At 40.3% G+C, this 11154-nt stretch overlaps 1 protein-coding gene across 2 annotated transcripts in view; it reads right to left on the bottom strand.

The window, feature by feature from the left end:
* Nucleotides 1–6744: 6744 nt before the first annotated feature.
* Nucleotides 6745–11154, bottom strand: part of LOC311062531 (C-C motif chemokine 4-like) — a 405685-nt gene continuing 401275 nt past the window's right edge. The window contains exons 1-3 of one of the 2 annotated variants that reach the window (XM_084081646.1): nt 9732–9881; nt 9505–9616; nt 6750–7729 (exon numbers count right to left, since the gene is read on the bottom strand). In XM_084081646.1, coding sequence (XP_083937772.1) covers nt 7633–7729; nt 9505–9616; nt 9732–9801 — 279 coding nt within the window. In that variant the 5' untranslated portion in view covers nt 9802–9881 and the 3' untranslated portion in view covers nt 6750–7632. Of the gene's footprint in view, nt 7730–9504; nt 9617–9731; nt 9882–11154 lie in introns of those variants that run through there. The other variant, XM_084081642.1, reaches the window with a different exon arrangement.

Genomic DNA, 11154 nt, shown 5'->3' with positions numbered 1-11154 from the left:
TCGGTCCCACCCAAAAAAATATCAAAGTGCCGCACTGGACTACTCATTGAACAGAAGAAGACAAGTACACAATCTGTGTACAATAGTGACACCATGCAAGATCCCCCACAATGGACAGTGAGTTCAAGTTCAGTTCTGAGTATCTGCTGTGGGTCCTCCGCCTCCCCTTCTCGCTGGAGCGTGCTTGAGGTGGTCTGCGGCATGCTGCTTTATGAGGTCCTCTGTGGCTTCAGGATCGAATTTCATGACTGCATCTGCATAGTATAGAAAAAGACAATAAAACATGTGCAAAGGCAACATATGCTGTCCTAGTCCCCATCTGACAAATATACAGATCCACGTGTCAGGAAGGCCATGACCATAGAGATGGACTCCTCCCATCCTTCCCATTATCTCGTTGAACTCCTGCCATCCGGTAGGGGTTCAAGAGCTTAGGGGGAAGCACCAGCAGGTCGTCCAACAGAACCCTGAATGCTTGCCATATAATGCCCCCAAAACTAAGACGGCTAGCACTTTGAATAGTGCTGTATCTATATTGCACTTTGAATGCATCAGCACTTATTTTTTTGACCAATGGTGCATACTGTCTGCTCTCTACTTTTTAATGTTTTTTAACGGCCCTTGCCTCTTTTAATGTGTCTATCATTTTTAAATTTGAAGCACCATGAGGGAGAACAGGATTTTGCTATTTTGCCTAGTGTGTATCATGGAAGTGACAATACAACTGAGTCCCAATATTGAAAAATGTGTTGCTTGTATACATCCACTACTAGTTTAATACAGAGCCATCTCCCTTCTACACCTAACCACCACAGTTATTTAAAATGTATATAACTGTAGACAGTTGGCATTGTATGTTTTAATATCAACAGGGAAGGACATGTTTTACCCAATTTAATTTACAGATTGGCGGGTGCCACTTTTCTGGTCAACATGAAATATGGGCTTACCTTGTATTGCTCTAAAAGTCGTAGTCTTCTCCAAGGCCGTCTTCTCTTTTTTTCCTTTCATGTTGAACAGTGCCATCAGGCTGTTACTGAAGCCTGCAGAAAATGACATTTATGTTAATAATGTAGTAGGAAAGTTGCAGCACCTGTTGGAATAAGTCCATGAAAACATTCACTGACATACCCCAGAGGAACATAAATAGTGTGCGAGTGTATCGCGAGTTATGCTGTCCATTACTTCCAGACTCTTGTAAAGCCTACCAGGGTATTAAAAGCTTGGACATCACTGAGGAGTTGCTCCTCTCTCTGGAAGTCCTCCATGTTCTCCATTCTCTCAACATGACTGGCCGCTGAAGGGGCAGGTTGAGCTCTGCCAATGCGTCTCACCTCATTGCGGATGTCTATTAATATGGTTAGGACTTTCCTCTGGTATACTAGGGGGAAAAAATGTTTATATTAACACAAATAAATGTTATCATCTTACATTATAGACACCACCCTACAATGATACAGAACACTGCTATTATTAAAGAGCAGTTTGTCTCCTGATAGGAGAGGAGACAAGGACAGAGAACAGTATAAACGAACGAAAGGAGAGATAGGGCAGAAGAGAGAAGGGTTGCAAATAAAAAGTGTCCCCCAGTTTTCTTGGCCAGTGTCCTGTCTTCATTGAAATAGATCAGAACTAATTACCTGGTGTTGGCAACGGGAATGTCCATGTGGGCCTCTCAGTCACTGCATCAGCGCCTGTAATGAGAAAAAAAGTATGTTTTAGATATTACAAAGTGATATCTTTGCATTAAAACTTTCCAAGACAGATGACTATAAATTAGATGAGAAGTAATAAATCTGTCATATTGTAACAATTAGGGGTGCACCGATACTACTTGTCGAATTATAAAGGTTTTGATTACTTGGGGCCTTTGGACAACTCACCATGCCTGACGGTGTCCCTGGATCTGTCATGTCTGGACCTGACCGTGTCCCTCGACCCATCACTGCGGCGGGACCTGTCATCATGTCATGGCCAGACGTTAAAATATTGAACTCCATATTGACGTCTAAAAGGGGTCATATTTAGACGCCTAATATTGGATCTGTTTTGCACGTCGCACAGACGTCTAGAAATGGTCTTGGACGGACGGACTGTAGATCGGCTATACAAACTATTTTAAAATGTTTTTTAAGAAAGAAAGAGAGAGGGGGCAGACGAGAGCAGAATCAAAGAGAAACAAAGACAGCCAGATGAGGAAATAAGTGACAGTGACCCCTATACTTGCCTTTTACTTTTGACACTATAAAACCTATATGTATCACAAGTATCACATCACATTGAGACAGTTGAGTTGTGATGCCCTGTGAGCTTGTAGATCAGCGATTTTTTCCGCTACTTTTGAACACTACGCAGACCTCACACCTACGTCGCACCGCCGATCTGACCAACATTCCCATATATGGAGATCGCCCATATATGGGCATATACTTTTGTGCCCATATGTGGAGCCGCCTGATTTGTTTGCACCTGCTGCCATGACGACGCATTGAGGCTATAGACAACACACTCCATATTTGGGCGTAGCTGCATTGGGAACTCCTTATCCTGTATGGTTATGGCTGATTCATAGTGACCGGCCCCCCCCGGTTAGTCTTAAGCCAATTTTAATATAGGATTTTGCTTAAATGTGATACATTTGCGTATATTTGATATACAATACATGCTGAAATGCCCCTGTGGCCGTGCCTATGTGGGTCAAACTAGCAGGACCCTAAAGACTGTAGTATCAGTGAACACAGATCCAACCTGAAGGGGAAAAAACTAAAAGCTGCATATCTCAATACAATGTGACATTGTTGCTTCATTGAAATAATTGGAGATACATGTAGAGGCGTGCTAGAGCGAGACGTTAGCCAAGAAAGTGTCCATGATGAGTTGTGCAAAGCCCGCTTCTGCACATCGCTAGGGTGTGAATCATTCCGTCATTGTCAACATATTACACTAAAGGATCCTGGTCAAGCATTAAAATATCCCAGGACATCCAGAGATGAGAAGGACATCCAGAGTAGCATGCAGCATGCAGACCACTAGATTAGAATAACTGGCATCTTCTTCATCCTTATAGTCATCATCATTATGATTATGGTTGTAGTCTATCAAGTTGTATCTCTATCTATATCTATATCTATATCTATATCTATATCTATATCTATATCCATATCTATGACCCTGACAGCTCGTTGCGGGCTGAAGTCCTGAGCCCGACGGCCTCGGCTGCATGTCATTCCCTGTGTCTCTCCCTATACTATCCAATAAAGGCAGAACAAGCCAAAAGTAAAATCCCAAGTAAGTAATGCTTCACAACGCATCACCATGCACATGTTGTGAGCTGATCAGCTGTTTTTGTCGAACGTTCACCTACTGTTTTATGACATGCAGAGTAGAGATGAGGGTTCTTGTGGTAAAACTCCAACCATGCTTTCCAGTAAAACCACGCTGAGAGTGACGACATTAAGAAACCAATTCTCATAACATACTCAGTTTCACTGTAACTCCCTTCTCACATACTGTCAGCAAGTCATATCTGTCACATATTTCCGTTTGTTAAAGATAATAATATTATAATTACCATGAATTAAGTGATGAGTTTGTCTGTTGATGATAAAATCTTGTATATTCATAGTCAGACTTGTCCCCAGATGATAGTTGTCATTTACCTGAACTGTTTAACAGGTCTGACTCTGACCCCAAATAATGTTTCGTCCTTTTATTCCTTGGTGTACCACACCCTATGTTAAACTATAATATGTCAAATTAATAAAAACCTCACTTAACATGTACGTATAAAACATGTTGTAATATTTCTTTTTTCTTTTAAAGTTTATCTTAAGTTTCTTTTTTCTTTTCTTTTTTTCATGGTAGCATACTGTAGCTGGAAGTGGAGTCTGGAAGCAATAAAATATATATTTACATAAATGTACCAATTACATAATGTTTTTGTCAGGTGGTCGCCTATTGTAGCATTGCCCTAGCCTTGACAACCTTGCAGGATTATGCAATGGCTAAAATGTAACTTAGATAGCATGTTATGTAGACAGATGCCAGGTCATTGTTGGCTTGGCATCCTATAGTGTATAGTTTCAATGTAGGCTGATGATAGGTTCTTGGTTTACGTATGTATTAGTTATTATTAGATTATTGGTTTACTTAGGAATTCCTTTTTTCTTAGATTACTATGTTTATGCATTTAATGTATTATGTGTATTATGATGTTTTATGATGTATTATCTTGTGTCCTTGTGAGGTGTCTGAAACCACAGACTTCACTATATTTGGTAAAGGTTCTACTGCACTTTTAGTTGCCAACAACGCCATATTGTAATTAGTTTGATGTTCCAGAGGTGTGTATGAAGGGTTGTAGAATGAATTGAGGCGTCACACCAGTCAGTGAGGTTACTTGCTTCCGATTTATTTCATAGTACAAACAGAGTACAAACAGCTTTCCTATGGAGCCTCAGCTCCCCCCATTGGCCCCTCGGCCTCTGAGTGACACACAACACTAAGCTTACATTTTAGTCACTCTTTATAGCAGTGGCCACATTTAGAAAAAGAGGAGGTACATGGGTGGGTGAGTCAGCCTTGAAAGGTGAGACCCCACCTAGACAAACAATAGATCACACTTTGAGTCCCTGATTCGATTTGCAACTGTATGGGCCAGGAAGGGGGGATGGAGACACAGGCCTAGACCTTCTGTCTCCCAGGTAAAACAAAAGGCAATGTAAAACGTACTCCACACCTAGCCAGACTACACTCTCCTGTCTGTACAGGCCAAAGTAGACTTGTAATCCTAGTAATTCTAACAGATGACTTAGATGTGTATGCTATATTATGAAATATACAACACTTGCTTACTGTAAGTCGCTCTGGATTAAGAGTGTCTGCTAAATGCCTAAACTGTAAACTGTAAACTGTATTGGTTACAGGGACTGTCCTGTTGCAGTCTAAGGCATAAACACAATCATTATGCTAATTATGTAGCTAGAAAGAAGGAAACAAACTGTGGTCAGTGTTTAGGCAGAATCAAAGTTTGGTGTGACCGCACACTATAACTCCACAAGGTGGAGTTACTATCATTACTTTTACCGACAGTTTGAGGATCCAATGAAGTTAGGACGTTTAGTCAAAAGCATTTTTTTAAATACTTTTCATTGGTTCAATATTTGTAAAACCCACACAAAGACGTAAAGGGTGTTCAATAGCACTACTGATTTATATATATATATTCTAAAGTTGAAAAATGGAGATAGCTGGTTAATGCCCGACAGCGATGATTTTACTGCACGTGCTGCTTGCACATGCTGTAATGTTTCAATGTAGACATTCTTATTTGTATTATTATAATCATACTTATTTGTATTATTTTCCTGTATGCCCTCTTTTTACTCTTATATCTGAGAGCTCCACACTCTATTTCTAATGTATGTTTTCTAAATACTTACAAATGACAACAAAACACTCACACACTCACGCACATGTCATAATAACTAGTGTTAAAATTTTTATTTCATTTAACTTTATTTTTTTATCATTTTCAGTTAGTTTTAATCCGTTTTTAAAGTGGATTTGCTGGAGTTTAGTTTATTTAATATTTAAAAAAATATTTTAAGTTGACTTTTCATTAGTTTTAGTGTTAGCTTAATTGTATACAGGGTATTTGTCAGGGGTGAGATTCAAACATTTTAGAACAATAGTAAAAAGCTGATTTACAAGCTCACAACTTGTCGACGCGTTGCGAGCATGACACACGCACGCACGCACGCACGCACGCACGCACGCACGCACGCACGCACGCACGCACGCACGCACACACACACACACACACACACACACACACACACACACACACACACACACACACACACACACACACACACACACACACACACACACACACACACACACACATCTCTGGTCCCTGGCCCCTATCATGCTGGGTCCCATTCGTATGAAGTAAGAAAGACTACAAGTAGGGCTTCACCCCATTTAACTCAACCTTAAATGAAAAGACACCATCTGCTGGTCGTGGGGCTGCACTGACTATGACTGCAACGTGAGAGACTAATGAGTGTGGATTCATGCAGACACTTTAGAGATCGTATGTTTAACTCTGTCATAGATATAATATGTTCTCACACATTCTCCTATCCCGGGAGCAGTGTGGGTTAGCGCCCCCGGCTGTGTCTTCCGTGAGGAAGAAGCCCAACAAACCCACGGTGAGGCCTTTCGGAGGGCCATTCAAGCAATAGGCTCTATTCACAGCAGCCATAATATGAAGACATTCACAGGTGTTACCAATGATACTAATGAAGGCTCTGTTCCATTCCGGTCAAACAGAGTCGGTGCTGATATTGTGCATATCTACAGTTGGGGTCCAGGGACCCTCATGGGCTTCCAAATGGCCCCTTACAGGTGTGTAACTCTGAGAGTGTACAAATGTAACCAAATGGACCCGTAAGGGTCCATTTGGTTCCATTTGTACACTCTCAGAGTTATGGGGGTCGTGGAAATCACTGTGCTAGACTAAATGGAACAGAGCCTTCATTAGTATCATTGGTAACACCTGTGAAGGAAGTGATAATATGGCTGCTGTGCATAGAGCCTAAATGCTTCTTTTTTTCATTGGGGAAAAATTTACTCTATCCTGGCCTTTACAGCACTTCATAAACGTGGCTTGTTTTAAAATGTGCTTTATAAATACATTAGGCTTGACTTAGGCTTCTGCGCAAATAAAAAATGCTTGTTTTATTGCATCAGCAAACTCATTAAAAAATATCATAAAAAATATCCAAATCATTAAAATACATGTTTACAGCACTATATTCAACACCTGATTAAACATTAAACCAAATCTGCACTAAAGCAAAACTGAAAGAATGACAAATCACTAAAGATACCAAAACACAAAACACATTTCTGCTTTTTAATTTGTTGTTTGAAGCATGCTATTTCCGGGGGGGGGGGGGGGGGGGGGAAGAGAGAGAGAGATTAAAGGACACGACCACTTTAGTAGAGGTTTGGGTTGTGTAGTTACCTTGCCATGATGTAACTCCAAAGGTTGACAAGAAATCTAAAATAATTGCTCCATTGATTAGCTTGATAATTCAAAATATGCTCCATTGGTAAAACAGCCCTCAAAGTCACTCTTTTAGCACATAAGCGAAGCGAAAGTAAAGTAGTGCTGTTAGTTTTTTTTAAATCAAAATGTTAACTTCCTGTTAATTTAGCTATTTTTATTAAGAGTTAAACCCAGACTGGATCCACGGATCCGGATCTTCAAATATTAAAATCAGCAGAAAGTTGTTTTTTTTAATAAAGAAAATTAAAAAATAGCGCTGGGTTTGGTGATGTTCTATATTGTCTGAATCAGCTTTATTTGCATTTGTTTATGTGCTAAAAGAGTGGCTTTGAGATGTCAATGAGGAGTATATTTTTAATTATCAATTTTCTAATCAATGAAGCAATTATTTTTGATTCCTTGTCCACTTTTGGAGTTACATCATGGTAAAGTGCTCTTGCCCTTTAACTAACTTCCAGTGTGTCCTTTTCCATTTGTCATAAAGCAAAGCTTTCAGTGTTGTCAACAACTTTTTAGGCAACCCTGAGTCCCCCAGAACCCTCTACTTTGGTTCATTAGGTTGCTGCTCTGGCCTCCACATGGGAGATGGCTTTCTGGACCCAGTCCTGAGTTCGGTCAACACAGAGCTTGGCACCATTCTTCATTGTGAACCTAGAATACACATAGATATCGAAATTAATTCCATCATTAAGATGTTTGATTTTACATTGTATTCATATTATTCATATTTCATAGTCACTAACCAGTCAAATGGTACAATGTGTTGACACTCTTTCACACCTTAATCCATTAAAACCGGAAAAGGATATGTGTCATTTTAGATTTCAGCTATACTTGTATAGCAACATATGCTTTTTCAGAAAACTCTTAGGATTTAGAACAGTGGAATTAGAACAGTGGTTCTCAAAAATAGCAGATATACAAGCTGACAGCGCATCACAGCAAGTCATTTTTGAACAGTTTTTTGAAAAATCGTGAAAGTGTTTGAACATTTTTGAATAATTTAGATTTTTTTTAACACAAATCTTCTCTTGAGGGGATCCCTGGCACAAAACATTTTCCGATGGGGGTCCACGGCCAAATATATATATATAATTTTGGGGGTCCTTGGCACTAAAACGTTTGATAACTACTGATTTGTAGAATCGGCCTCAGGTCTTAATGGGTTAATGTCTAATCTCATGTACCTACCTACTGCTATGTGGACCTACTGAAGTGTCTAACACTATGCACCTTATGTCTGACGTCATGTATACTGCATGCTGATTTATGCTATGTTGTATACAGCTCCCTGGCATGTTTTTCTTTACTGATTTATTTCCCTCCTTACACTCCCTGCCCCTCCCCCCCTTTATTTTTTCTCTCTCTTTGTGAAAATAACAAAGAAAAACTAATTTCACCCACTTTACATCTGTAAGGGTCGGTCAGTCGGTCACACTGAACTTTAAACCTGCCAATGCGGTGGATTCTGCCAATGCTTTTCAATGATTTTGCAGAAATCTGTGAATGGCAACAAACCGCTCCGTTCCCATTGAAAAGCATTGGCAGAGTGATTGGTAAAGTTGGTAAAGTTCGGTGTGACCGCACCCTAAACCTGTGATGTGAAGAAAAAAAAGTCTGATTCTGAAATGGTCAATCAGAGTAATGGAGCAAGTCATTCATTCAGTAAATGTAATTAAACAATCTCAGTAGAGGTATTTTACATTTTGTTCCATCATTCCTCACTGGGTCACAAGACACAAACAGTTTTATTTATCATGATGGATATATCATTTTAGTATTGATTAGCTGTCTCTTGAAGCATGTTAGCAGGGATCAACATTATAAATGGCCCGCTGAGTACAATTTAAATCCTCCAGGCCAACAGAACACAACTTGCACTTGCGCCGCTCGGGCCAGTAAAAATAATGCCTTTAAAATAATAATAAAAAAAAACATTAATGTCTCATTCACTTTATTTCCCTGTAGTGCTGGTGTTTTGTAATAATCTTTGTGAAATTGCCATAATGGTCTAAAAGTATCCGAAATTGGTATACTTCTTACAGTTTAAGACTCAGACAGTGTTGGGGTTAAGGTGTGTACCATATTTAGGCTCTGATGCAGCCTGACAGCGAGGCGCAGGTTAGATTCCCGAGCCCGGCGGACTTTTGCTGCGTGTCACTCCCCCGACAGTCTATCTGTGTTCTGTCAATCTCTACTGCACAATCAAATACATGTATAGAATAGCCCTAAAAATATCAAATTTTAAAAAGACTCAGAGAGTGTGATTTCCCTTATTTTTTTGCTGCATAGAAAAATACATTATGCTATTCTTGGCCAATATAAATGCATAATATTATATTCATCCTCCCAACCCCTCGCTATCATCCAGATCAAGATTTACGCATTTAGGTGCAATACAATAGTAAGTATAACGCAACACTCACACAACACCATCCCTAGCACAGTGAGTGCCTGTGCGTTGGAATATCACCACGTTGTCCTTAGGAACGCGTTTGGTGTAGTAGCTGAAACAGCACTGAGATGGAGCAAAGCTCTCTGGGAGAGTGAGGCAGAGTGAGAAATTGTCAGAGACAAACAACAACAACCGAAACACTTTCATCGTCCTAAATCGCCATGATTAAAACCATGGCAGACAGGAGAATAGACTTACCCTCTGCTGCAGCCAGAGCTGAGAAGAGCAGCATGCAGGCCGCTAGAATTACTGGTATCTTCTTCATCATTGTAGTCTGTCAGTCTTTACCTCTCTCGCTCTGCAGTCAACAATCCTGAATGTTTTAATGTGCGTGTTGTGTTGCACATGTGTCTCTATATGTGTCTAGTTGGCACATATTAGTGTAGGTGGGATTAACCTTTTGGTGATGGGGGGTGGGGGTATCTAGAATTAAGGAAACAAACTGTGGTTAAAGTTTATTTTGAGAACAGAAAGCAGAGAGGTGTTACACTAATACACTTATCATAACTCACTGAGTGCATCCTGAATGCACTGAGAAGATGCATAGACGTGCACTTTATCAAATAGCAATGCTACACATGCTGCAGTGCTTGTGCATGTTGTAATGTTTCAATGTAAATTGTCCTGTCTATGAAAGCTCCACACTCAAATTCCAATGTAGGCCTACTGTATGTGTTTTAAATACATACAAATGGTATAGCATCCAACAACACTCAAAATGTATTGAAATTCCAATATTTCCCTATAGTGTATATGGGGGACAGGAAGTATAACAGCCTAAGAAGAGGAGAGGAGAGGAGAGGAGAGGAGAGGAGAGGAGAGGAATTGTGCATTGTTTTGTTACACTGATCAAAGGAAAGTAATCAAAAGGAGAGAACTGTAAATAAATAATTATTTTTAAATCTTGAACAGTCCTCATCTGCCGAATCAAAAAGCTCCAGTATTAAAGTAGCTAGCCTATATAAACCTATTGATGAAATTCTAATGGAGAGTCTGTGTGCGTGTCGTTGCAACGCTCAAACCACAGCAGCAGAAGCAAGAGCTCAAAACTGCAATGCAACGCACGCACGCAGGCAGGCAGGCAGGCAGGCAGGCAGGCAGGCAGGCAGGCAGGCAGGCAGGCAGGCAGGCAGGCACGCAGGCACGCACGCACGCACGCACACACACACACACACACTTTGTCAAATAGCTAGCCTACTAGTACAGTACTTGAACCTGGGGTGACAGGGCCTTCTCGGTGGCCCTGCCCCCTCACTGTGGAACTCACTCAGAGCTGCCCCCACCATCACCACGTCTAAAACCACACTCAAAACCCACCTTTTCAGACTTGCATTTATTGATTGATTGATTGATTGATTGATTGATTGATTGATTGATTGATTGATTGATTGATTGATTGATTATCTTTTTGTTCTGGCTGCCTGTAGCTTTGGTTCAGAATTGATTTTAAGACTATGCTGTGTATTTATAAAGCCCTAAAAGGACTTCTCCCTCCTATATCTAAGAAATTTTAACCCCTTAGTCTACCTCCAGGCCACTCAGGTCAGTTGACCTGGGCCTTCTGTCTGTTCTGCGATCTAAACTTAAATTCAGGGAACCGTACCTTTGCTGTCACAGCACC

Source organism: Gymnoscopelus microlampas (assembly GCF_963454915.1).
Source record: "Gymnoscopelus microlampas genome assembly, chromosome: 16".
NCBI classification, from domain to species: domain Eukaryota; kingdom Metazoa; phylum Chordata; class Actinopteri; order Myctophiformes; family Myctophidae; genus Gymnoscopelus; species Gymnoscopelus microlampas.
The sequence above is the reverse complement of the archived record's forward strand: the minus strand, read 5'-3'. Positions and strand labels throughout refer to the sequence as shown.